Raw genomic sequence first — 12,435 nt, 5'->3', positions numbered from 1 at the left:
ATATACTTCTCTTTTAAAATATCTATAAAAAAAAAAAACATAGAAAAAAAAAACATGAAATTTTAAATTAAACTCTTCAAAATTTTAAAGAATTTGAGCCTGAAGAAGTGACTTCAACATTCCACATATGTGTGTTCCAAAAAGAAAAAATCAATTGGAGAAGATAAGTTTTACAAATGAAATGGTGATGAGAAAATAAAATAAAATCTATTTTAGTATTGTTGCATGAGACAAGCGTTTGCTATGTTCATTACTAAATTTTGTAAAGTTTGGTGATTTGGGTCAACTCATGAAGTCAAGTCAATCGATTGATTATTACAAAGGATGCTTCCTCTTCAATAATTGAAAGAGTCTTTTGCTTTTGATCTTACTTTTATGAACCAAAAGCGCGTACTGATTGATTAGTTTACTTTCCAGTTTCCAATGCCTAATCTCCACCCAGTATGCATGGTTTTGGTTTAATCACTAAGCAAATCCATCCACACAATCTTTCACTTTCTGGTGGCCAGATTTATTGAGGGATCATCACACTTTGAGTCCTGCAGAATCTTAATTACCGTGAGTTTAAATTCCACATGTCTCTATATTCTTCATGTCTAATATTTGTTTATTTTTTTTGTTGAAGCAATGATTATGCTGTGAACTCTACTGTCTTAGCATTTTATTTTGTTTTTTTTTTAATTCCACATAGTTACCAACTCAATAGTAATGGAAAAGTAAGATCTATGGTGATGAAGTTGGTATTTAAGAATTTGATTAATATGGAATCTGATAAATTTTAAAGATGATGAGGAAATCATTGGTGGAAATAGCTTTCAGAGAATTTTTCCACTTTTTGCCTTCTGGTTTTCATAACAGAATCTTCTTTGCTTTGATGCTATTGACATGTGGTTTTCTTGGCAGGTTACCTTTGTTTAAATGGCTGAAATTTTCATCTCCATAGCAGCCAAGATCTCAGAATATGCGGTGGATTTAGCGATACGTCAAGGACAGTATCTGTTTCGTGCTGGAAGATTCATTAAGAATCTTGAAAAAGAAAAGCAGAAGCTGATTTCAACTCTAGGTAGTGTGCAGAAAAGAGTTGAAGCAACTGATAAAACAGAACAAGTCAAAGATTCTGTTCTGAAGTGGATCAATGAAGCCGAAAAGCTTGTAGAAGAGGTGGAGAATCTGGAAACAGAAGTAGAGACTAATGGAAGTTGTTTCAAGGGACAATGTTCTATTGGGAAGAGATATAATCTGTGCAAGAAAATGCAACAGAAAATAGAGTCTCTAATAAATCTGAACAAAAATGGTCAATTTGATACTATTGCCTTCCCTGCTCCAATTCCAGGCAGTGAGTATTTATATCCTGGAAACATTGTTTACTTCAAGTCCACACAGAAAGCGTTGGATCAAATTTTGGAGGCGTTGCAAGATGATAGTATCAATTTGATTGGACTCTACGGAATGGGAGGTTCTGGTAAGACAATACTGGTGAAAGCAGTTGGTAACGAGGCCAAGACTATGAATCTTTTCGACCGAGTTGTGCTTGCCACTGTATCAGAAACTCCGGATATCAAAGAGATTCAGAAGGAAATTGCTGAATTGATGGGGCTGAAATTTTCTGAAGAAAATAAAGCATCAAGAGCAATAAGAATATCTTTGGGGCTGAAAAGTAAAGAGAGAATTCTTGTGATCTTGGATGATGTTTGGGCTAAGCTTAAGCTTGAAGATATTGGAATTCCTTGTGATGAGGGTAACCAAAGCAGCTGCAAGATCATCTTGACTACGCGTCTGCGTGGAGTTTGCACCTTGATGAACTGTCAAAGAGAGATTCCTTTACATCTCTTGTCAGAAGAGGAAGCTTGGATGTTTTTCAAAAAGTATTCAGGAATAGGTGACAATTCGCCATCTGAGCTATTAAAGGTTGCCTCAAATGTTGCTATGGAATGTAAAGGGTTACCAATCGCAATCGAAGCAGTGGGATCTTCCTTGAAAAAGAAGCCTATTGAGGTCTGGAAGGCAGCATTATACAGTCTGAAACATTCAAAGCCAATGGATGTTGAAGATGGAGTGAGAGATGCCTTCTCGTGCATTGAATTAAGCTACAATCATTTGAGAAGCAAAAGAGATGAGTTAATGTTCTTGATGTGTAGTATGTTTCCAGAAGATCATGAGATCTTTGTTGAAGATTTGATCAGATATGGAGTGGGATTAGGCATATGTGGCGAAGTTGAATCAATTGACACAGCAAGGAATCAGTTGAGAGCTAGTATTAACAAACTTGTAAACTCTTGTCTGCTGATGCACTCTGACAAAAACAAAGAACACTTTTCTAATGTGAATAGAGCAGATCATGTGAAGATGCATGACATGGTTCGCGACACTGCTTTGTGGATAGCATCTAGATCAGAGAACAAAAAGATTCTGGTAAATCTTGTTAAAGATCTAAACACCTTGGTTGAAAATGGAGACATCAATGATTATTTTGCAGTATCATCATGGAACAAGAAAACGAACCGGATTGCTGCTCAAGTCACTGCTCCAAAGCTTCAGTTTCTATTGCTGAGTTCTAGAATGTCCTTGGATATAGCAAATGCATCTTTCGAAGGCCTTAAAGAGATCAAGGTTATGGCAATTATCAGTGAAGATTATAGGACTTTGTTATCATTGCCACATTCAACTCAATCCTTGACTAACCTGCAAACTCTATGCTTGAGAGGATGGGATTTAGATGATATATCTTTCATATTGAACCTTACAAAGCTTGAGGTTCTTGATTTGCGAGCTTGTCGCTTCAAACAAATTCCGAAGGAAATTGAGAGATTGAATAAATTGAAGTTGCTGGATTTGCAAGGTTGTGCAGTTCTAGAAAACTATAATTCTGAAGCAATAGGAAATTGTGAACAGCTTGAAGAGTTATATGTTTCTGGACCTTCCTTCCAGAAGGATGATAAATGCATGTTTCCTTGTCAAACTTTTCTTGATGATGTTATATCTTCGAATCTACAGAGGTATATATTAGAGCTTGGACCATTACAAACTTATGGCCATGGCATCAATGAGAATTCTAGTGTGAGAGCTCTAAGCTTGAAAGAGTTTGATATATCCAAATTTGGTGCATCTAAGATGAATCTTCTGCAAAGAGCAGAGGATATTTACTTGAACCGCCTTCGCGGAGGATGTAAGAATGTTGCTCCAGAGTTGGTTAAAGCAGCCGGAAGCATGAATGATTTGACTAAGCTCAGGCTTCGCTCTTGTTCGGAGATAGAATGCATCATAGATACATCTTCTTCTGGCGGTTATTTTCAGTTAGATGCATTGATGCCAGGTTTAGTCAAGTTAGAGCTGGAGGAAATGGAAAACTTGAAAGAACTTTGCCATGGTTCACCTATGCATGCTCTTGGCTTCTTTGAGAAATTAGAAGAACTCTACATAAGGAAGTGTGAGCAGTTGCGCAACGTTTTCCCTGCGAACTGCAAATTGGGCAGTCTTAAAATCCTTAAAATTGATGGCAGAGGACTTTATCAGCCTACTATTGCCATCAGCTGCGCAGCGGTTGCACTATTCTCTATGTCTGCTGCCAAAAGTCTAGAACAATTAGAAGAGCTATCTATATCAGATTGCAAGGATCTAAGGTGCCTAATTTCAAATGATGAAGATAATGGTAATGAGGACATATCTCAAGCTCTTAACAACTCACAATCAATGCTCCCAAATTTGAAGAAACTCTGCATTCATTATTGTCCAAAGTTAGAATTTGTGCTCCCAAACTTTTGTGTTGGCCTTGAGAAATTGCAGGAGATAGATATTTTTAAGGCTTCAGAGCTGAAATATATATTTGGCAATGAATATCAAAATGAGATCCAAACCAAGCTTCCCAATTTGAAATCACTCAAACTCCAGAACCTTGCGAATCTCATTCGGATATGCAGGGGAAACAGTCAGCCTTGGTGGCCATGTTTGAGGGAGCTAAGATGTGTTAACTGTCCAAAATTGAGCACATCATGTATCAATGTTTTGGTTAGATCAACAATGAAACAGCAGCATCTGAATAAGGTACATTCCGGCCCTTAAACTAGACAAAAAAATCGCTATATTTTCTGAAAACTTTTGGTACAGCATAGATACTTGATCACAAATTTTTGTTAATTAGAGAGACCTTTTTAAATGGAAATGTTTAAAGTATAATATAGGGACTTAGTTAAATATACTAAATTAAGATGTCTCAAATACTGCAGGGAGTTTCCCTTGAGGAGGATCAGGGAAAACATTTGGCCTCAGAATTAGAGCAAGTCGAATTTCGAGGCTTCTCCGAATTGAGGTTCATATGGTCTGATCCTACTAACAGACAGATTTTGAGTCTTCAATATCTTCAATATTTAAAGGTGGACGGCTGCACAAAATTGAAATCGATCTTCTCAGCTGCGATTCTGAGAAGCCTACCCGAGTTGACATCGCTTGTTATACAAGGCTGCAATGAACTGGAAGAGATTGTTTCAGAGGATGAAGAACTTCATCATGATCTATCCAATACTAAAGTAGTGTGTTTCCCAAAGTTGAGAAACTTGACTGTCAAGAATTGCAACAAATTAAAAAGCATTTTCTCTGTTTCTATGCTTGGAATGCCTCCTCAACTAAGTTATCTGCACATTTCAGATGCTGCTGAACTTGTACAAGTTTTCAGGAATAGTAGTGACAAGATTGTGTTTCCAAATCTCAGAGAAATGAAACTGAACAAACTACCATGTCTGGTGGACATTTGCATAGGATTTGAACTATTACAGCCACTGAAAGCAGTGAAGATCATGGTAGATCAGTGCCCAAATTTTACTTCAATTTCTGAAGCAACTTAAGTTTTAGCTCTTCAGAATAGAACAAAGGTAGAGAGATATAAATATTCCTTCATTATATGAAGCAATGTAAACAATGTTTCATTGTTATTTGAGTTTGATTGCAATGTAATCTCATTAGAGTTTTTTTCTTTTTTCTTTTTTATCAAAGATAAGAGACTCGAACTCGCAACCTCTTAATTGAGTACGAGGAGACTATGCCATTTGAGCTATAACTCATTGGCTCTCATTAGAGTTGATGATGAATCATTGTTTTGATATCATCAAATATTTATTTTAAAACACTGCTAAGGAGACAATAAATTAAACTAATGATATGTATACAATGAAGCATACCGTATGTTCATGTTCTCATATGTTGTAAAACCTAGCTTATTATATAATATTTCCATATTCCTTGTTGATATATATTATAGAGTAAAGTATCGTTTTTGTCCCCAACGTTTGGGGTAAGTCCTAAAGTTGTCTCTAACGTTTCAATCGTCTTATTTAAGTCCCTAACGTTTCAAGATTGACTCAATATTGTCCTGCCGTTAGGGATCCGTTAACAAAATTGACGGCGGGACAAAATTGAGACGATTTTAAATTGTTAGGGACTTAGTGCATGTTTGGGCGCCATTATTTTGTTAAAAAAAGATCTTTTTTCAATGAAAAAAGATCTTTTTTTATTTTTTAATGTGTTTGGCAAATTTCTAGTAGTAAAAGTAAAAGCACTAGTAAAATCAAAAAAAGATCTTTTTTGAGAAGCTGTAATTTACATCTTTTTTTAAAAGATCTTTTTTCTTTAAAAAAAAGATGTTTTTCATGTAATAAATAAACAAAAAAGTACTTTTATATTGTTATACCCAAACATAATTGATTGATAAAAAGACCTTTTTACATGAGATATCCAAACATAAAATTACTTTTACTTCTCTATAAGATCTTTTAAAAAAAGATAACTTGAAAAAAGATCTTTTTTTAAAAGCTCACCCAAACATAAAAAGATCTTATAGGAATTTTAATTATAAGATCTTAAAAAACGTTAAGGACAAAAATAATACATAAAAATAAATTTTAATTTAATTTTATCTTTCAATAATATTAATTTTTTATTGTACATAGTATTCAATTATTTTTTAATTACATATAAATAAATTACACTTAATCACATTACTTTCATTTTAAATAAATTTATTTTTTTTATAATTTTAAAGAATTTCGATACATTAGAGACAAAAGGTATAATTTATATTTTATTGTATATATATTATTTTTTCTTTTCTACAAGTTTATATATTAGTCATTCTACAAACATTTCATGATAACTAAAAATCTTTAAGAGTAAAATTATAAAAAAAATTAATTTATTTAAAATGAAAGTAATATGATTAACTTGGATGTGATGAAAAAATAATTGAATACTATGTATAGTAAAAAATTAATATTATTGAAGGATAAAATTAAAATTTATTTTTATGTATTATTTTTGTCCCCAACGTTTTCGTCCTATTTAAGTCCCTAACGTTTCAAAATCGTCTCAATTTTGTCCTGCCGTCAATTCTGTTAACGGATCCCGAACGACAAGACAACATTGAGTCAGTTTTAAAACGTTAGGGACTTAAATAGGACGACTGAAACGTTAGGAACAACTTTGGGACTTATCCCAAACGTTTGGGACAAAAACATACTTTACTCTATATTATATGACCTTCGCAAAACTTACCAATACAAGTCATACAAATATTAATTATATTTCGATAATTAATGAAAAATAGGGAGCAAGTATGTGTATGCCCCATCCAAAAGATTATATATAGGATATAGCCACACTTTATATTCTATATCATGCTTTTCATGTCATTATTATATTGAGAGAAAATTTAACGAGGTAAATACTAATTTAATACCTCAAAGATTTTAATGCTGATAAAATAGTATCTGACTTTTGTTATTGATAAAATGATTCTTAAAAAATTTTAAAATTTGACAAGTGTCCGATGAGAAGGATGTTGAGGTGGCCATCAAATTTTTCTAATATGGCATATCTCTTTAGATAATTACTAAATCATCCTTTATAATTAGTTTAAAATTAGAAAATCTCCAATCTTTTGTCCTAGATTTTATTAAGCTGGAAAATATGCCTCCACCTCTCTTTTCACGACCGTCCGCTACCTTCCTCCTCTCTCGTTGTCACCTGCCACCTTCCCCCCCTCTCATCGCCAAGCTCCTCCTCTCTTACTGCTTCCCCTTCTCACTCTTAAGGTCACCGTAGAACTGTTGTCGTGCGCCTGAGACCCAACCTAAGAAGAATATCATCTCATGCAACTAACCCATTCAAGGAGAACATCATTGTTGTGTGTCTGACCAGATTGAGGAGAATGCCATCTTTGCACGCTTGAGAAGAATCGTTAGAATCGTCGTGTCATAGGTAGAAGCCTCTTTTTTTCGTCGCATTAGAGGAGAATCGTCTTCTTCGCCGTCCAACAAGATCATCAAAGGTAGAATCGTTTTCGTTGAAGTCCGGTCTCTGACGAACGTTGTCTTTGCACGCCTGAAGAGAATCATCAGAGGCAGAATCGTCGTGTCATAGGTAGAAGCGTAGCCTTTTTGGTCGCGTTAGAGAAGAATTGTCTTCATAGCCGTCCAGCAAGATCATTAAAGGTAGAATCGTTTTTGTTGAAGTCCGATCTCCGTCCCAGCCTCCAACAAAATCATTCTTCATCGTTGGCCGCTCTAACGAATGAGCTAACCATTAAAGCAACTAAACTTAATTACTTAAATTTTAGTTTAATAAATTATTATTTTTAAAAAAATTCACCACAACAATAACAGTCTTCCCCACATTAAATTAAATAATAAAAGAGTAAAATCAATTTTTTTTAAATGTATTCGTTTAATGATTTTTTAAATATTTAGTTTAAAAATTAATCATTTTAAAATATAATAATACACAATTAAATATTTATATAAAATTATTTTGCACATGCCATAAAAATTAGATTCATATATATATAAATATTATATTATTTTCATCAATTTTACATAAACAACTAATAGCGTATTACTATATCAATAAAAATAGTTAATGTTCATTCATTATTTAAAGATCATCTAAAAAATTTGATTGGATAATCATTTATAATTTCTTATTACATCGAAATTAAAATCTATTTATCGTTACACTTTGTCCAATAAAAAAAAAAAACATATTCAGTTATTCACGTTGATTATATATATAAAAAGAAAAAGAAAAGGCCAAATATTTCATAAATATGAACATTTTTTATTTCATGAATATAAATATTCGGCGCGTGTGAGAGAAGGGTTTTAGTTCACGCAGCGCAAGCTTCAAGCGGGATTTTGGCTCTCTCTCTTCTCTGCGAATTCACCATGGCCGACGAAGACTACGATGACATTGATATGGGGTTAATCTCTCTAAATCTCTCCTTGTTATATGCATAAATCAGAGTTTGTGGAGATTAAAATTTAAAATCTCGTCTGTGTTTCTTCGATGGATTTGTTATATTCATCATTAGGGTTTTTTTAATTTTTTATTTTGAGGTTCTGATTTGGTCACTGTTACAAAATTACCTATTAGCTACTGCGTTTCATGCTTTTACAATTTCAATGCTTAGTTAGAGCTCTCTATTCTGCTTCTTCAATTTGTTTATTGCTAACTTGTTATTGAGAGATTTCTCATATACAAAGAATGTTGATGATGCAGATATGAAGATGAACCCCCAGAGCCTGAGATTGAGGTATAGAAATTTTTGGTCTTTTGCTATGTTTTTGTCCCCTTTTTTTTTAATTTATTTTGTACAAGTATATATGGTTATGAAACATGGGATTGAATGATTCAATGAAATTTATTGGTGGATTCTTTGGTTTTGATGGGCAGGAGGGGGCAGAGGAGGATGTTGATAACAACAAAAATGAGGACATAACTGGAGAGCCTCTTGAGGTCGATGACAAGGAAGATGAACAACCGGTGGAGCGGCCTCGAAAGACTTCCAAGTACATGACCAAGTATGAGCGTGCCCGGATTCTGGGTACACGTGCTCTCCAAATCAGGTTTCATTCTAACTCCCTGATGTTTAGGGTCTGTGTAGCTTTAGAAAGAATTTGTTTTGTTCAATATTTACCACAAGAATGCCATCTCATGGTTGATTGTTTCGTTTATGTTGCAATCGGTAAGCAGATTTGGGGAACAAAAAATGAGATGGTAGTTTTGCAGTTAGAATTGAAAATAGAAGATGAAAACGAATTAACCTTAGGGTTAAGATTTTGCTTATTATTTTTTTCTTTGTGATGACATAAAATGCTCCTTCTTAAATGGCAGTATGAATGCTCCTGTTATGGTGGAACTGGAGGGGGAAACTGACCCACTTGAGGTAATGCACTTCCTTTTATGTTCTTTTTACTTGATCTTTGCTTCCTTCTTGTAATGTTACAATATTTGAACACATTGTGAGTGTTTTCATTTGCTAAATTTGTTATGCCAGATGACAAATATTAAATCTCCAAATATGTGTTAGTGTGGTCATATCCGCTAACATTTCATTAAGAATCTTCATGGCATTGACCACCTTAATGCTTTTTTGTCAATTCCGGTATCCTTGAAATGCATATTATAGTATTTAGGTTCTTGCCCTGTAGTTTGCTATACAGTTGTACAAATAAGTTGCTAATACACAGATGCATAGATTGTTCATATAGTAGCTCAAATTTCACCAGACATTGGTTTATCTTGATCTATCACGTCCCATGTGTTTCTCTTGTTTTTATGTTTGGCATGTAAACAAGTTTTACTGTCATTGCATGCCTTCTCCTAGCCTTTCCCTTGAAAAATAAGTTCTCAGCTTTAGATATTACACCATAAACTGTAGTTTTTAATTCAGTTTGATGATGACATGGTCATTTTAATATAGAAATGTAGAACTATGGATTTTATTTTGATCTGCAATGAGTAGAATTTTACAAGTTATTTGGAGCAGGTTTGTTTGCATTGAATATGCCATGCTGCACATTCTCTTTGTTCCTATATTATCCTTATTTGTTAATGTGCTGCCAATAGCTTTGATATTTCCTGTAGTTATGAGCATTCTTTCATAGGTCTAGTTCCAACTAATTTTGTTATATTAATTATTCGAGATACATATTTTGTTCGAGCTCCTTTGTGGTTTCTTCCTTTTACTTAATCAGTTGTTTGATTGCACTAGCTTTGCATTTATTTGAAATTTCACCTAGATCATATTCCTAATATCTTGTTTTTTCTCTTAATGTATTAGATTGCTATGAAAGAGCTTCGAGAGCGGAAGATACCCTTTACCATCCGTCGCTACTTACCCGATGGAAGGTAACTACATAATGCATTTCACAAGTTTTGGGACCTGATTTTTGTTGTTTACATCGTCTTTCTTTATGTCATGCTCACTGTTACCATTTTTTGACTAAACTTTTCCAGCTTTGAGGATTGGGGGGTTGATGAACTGATTGTGGAAGACTCGTGGAAGAGGCAAGTTGGCGGTGGTAATTGATGCTTTAAAATGACAGAGATATATAATTAGTGAGGGAGGTTCATATCAGGCCTGGATTTTGCATAAACTTTGGGTTATAATGCTGTATTAATTGTTTGTGCAGGAGACTTTTAGTTACGCTTGTCTATATTTCTTTGATTTCTTCAATAGTGTGTTTTAAGAATTGTCAAATCCCCTTCTTGGAAACAATATGGGATAAATGGAACATTGGATCCAAACCTAATTCTGTTTCTACTTTTCTCTAATATTGTGTCTTTTAATGATATCTGTGGAGAGTTTTTAGGAAAATATAGATATCATCGTATTGAATTGGTATTATTATTATTTATGCCTTTTTGTTGTAAAAAAATATATATGCTCAATTGCTCATCAAAAGATAAGATAAGTGTGTATTAAACTCTATTAATAAACCATTTAATATGCTACATTATAACTGGCAATGCCATTGTTTCATATCATGGGAGAAGCAGAAGATTGATCTCTCTACCTTTGTTTTGCTAACTCTTGACTTTCTATATCGGCCAAGAAACTTTTTCAAATTATATGAAACCATGACAAATATTTCCTGTCTTTTTTATTCTTCTCTTATTTTCACATGTCTCGAGTTAAATATTAAAATAAATTGTTAATTTCAATTTTATTTTTATCGTACATATTATACACTAAATTCATTGCCTTCCGGTTCTCCCCATACTTTTTCATAGAGTAATATTATTATTTATTTATTGAGTGACTAATTTTTATTTTTGTTAAAACGTTTGAACATTCCAATCTAAATACTTGTTTTCTTTGAAGCAACAAATTAAAAAATGCAGTATTCAATTAAATGGTTTAACATACTGTCGTTTTATTCAAATGGCAAGCATCACCAGATATTCTTTTGACAAAATGTTGGATTAAATTTATTATTTTATGTAATTTGTCTATTGTTGGACAGAATACTTTTACCACAGTCCACAGATATAAATTAAATTCATTTTTTACAACAAATAATAACATTTTATCAAAGAAATATAAGTTTGTATTCATGTCACTTGTGTTGCTTTGCCCAACATTGCATTTTGGATTATGCCGTGAGACAGTGTTACTGGATAATTTTACAGGATTAGGATTAAGAACCCATGTTAATATTACAAATTAAAAAATTCAAAAAAAAATAGAAAATTTAAATTTTTAATACATTTGTTATATATTTACTAAAGCAAAAACTTTACCAATTACCACTGATATAAATTGAATTCATTTTTTACAACAAATAACTTTTTGTCCTTAAGCATACAAAATTTTCTTTTTATCTTGTTTTGTTTAGTATAAAAAAGCCAACTGCAAGATAAATTTTAATTAAATACACAAATAAAAAAAATTAAGAATGAATATAGATGAGATATAAATTAAGAATAAAAAAATTGAGAATAAAAATAAATTGCGTGACTTCAATTAAAACCGCTCGTTAATTGAAACGTTCCCATTTGAAGAATAACAACGTGAGAAAATTATTAGTTTAAATTTTTAAATATAGATGAGATATAAATTAATTAAGGTAGAATTATAAGTAATATTTTTATATAAACTAATTTTATTTTTTAAATCGGTCAAAATTATATTTTTAATACCATTTTATCATTTTAAAAATTATATTTTTATACCTATAAAAATTAAATATTTTATAATTATAGGTACTCGTATTTCATTTACGGTGTATTTTGCACGCATTTTGTTTATACTGTAAATAAAATATATAATTATTTAATTTATATAAATAGAAATCGGTAAATAATATAATTATTTAATTTATATAAATAAAAAAACCATAAACAGTAACGCACATCAATAATTGAAGATCATGTTGTACGTGCAATTAGGGGTGGCAAAGCGGGACGGCCCGCCCCAATCCGTTCCGCCCCGCCTAAGCCCGTCCTATAAACGGGGCGGACCGGCCCGCTCCGCCAACTAAAATGGGTTTTAAATGCTAGCCCGCCCCGCTTTATGGCGGATTGGCGGGTTGGCAGGCTAGCCCGCTTCTTTTTTTTGTGAAAAATAAAATTTATTAAAATTAACCAAAAAATAATAATTAAAAAATC

At 32.7% G+C, this 12,435-nt stretch overlaps 2 protein-coding genes across 2 annotated transcripts; both read left to right on the top strand.

Annotated features, from left to right (window-relative positions):
* The first annotated feature begins 54 nt into the window (after positions 1 to 54).
* LOC112766960 (disease resistance protein At4g27190) lies at positions 55 to 4,966 on the top strand. Its single transcript, XM_025812849.3, has 3 exons — positions 55 to 558; positions 904 to 4,041; positions 4,224 to 4,966. The coding sequence occupies exons 2-3, from the start codon at positions 919 to 921 to the stop codon at positions 4,836 to 4,838; spliced, it is 3,738 nt and encodes a 1,245-aa protein (XP_025668634.2). The 5' UTR covers positions 55 to 558; positions 904 to 918; the 3' UTR covers positions 4,839 to 4,966.
* Positions 4,967 to 8,060: 3,094 nt separating this feature from the next.
* Positions 8,061 to 10,577, top strand: LOC112765830 (DNA-directed RNA polymerases II, IV and V subunit 6A). Its single transcript, XM_025811691.3, has 6 exons — positions 8,061 to 8,242; positions 8,542 to 8,575; positions 8,716 to 8,888; positions 9,157 to 9,208; positions 10,106 to 10,173; positions 10,282 to 10,577. The coding sequence occupies exons 1-6, from the start codon at positions 8,208 to 8,210 to the stop codon at positions 10,352 to 10,354; spliced, it is 435 nt and encodes a 144-aa protein (XP_025667476.1). The 5' UTR covers positions 8,061 to 8,207; the 3' UTR covers positions 10,355 to 10,577.
* Positions 10,578 to 12,435: the final 1,858 nt, after the last annotated feature.

The sequence above is a fragment of the Arachis hypogaea genome, chromosome 17 (assembly GCF_003086295.3).
Source record: "Arachis hypogaea cultivar Tifrunner chromosome 17, arahy.Tifrunner.gnm2.J5K5, whole genome shotgun sequence".
NCBI classification, from domain to species: domain Eukaryota; kingdom Viridiplantae; phylum Streptophyta; class Magnoliopsida; order Fabales; family Fabaceae; genus Arachis; species Arachis hypogaea.
The sequence above is the reverse complement of the archived record's forward strand: the minus strand, read 5'-3'. Positions and strand labels throughout refer to the sequence as shown.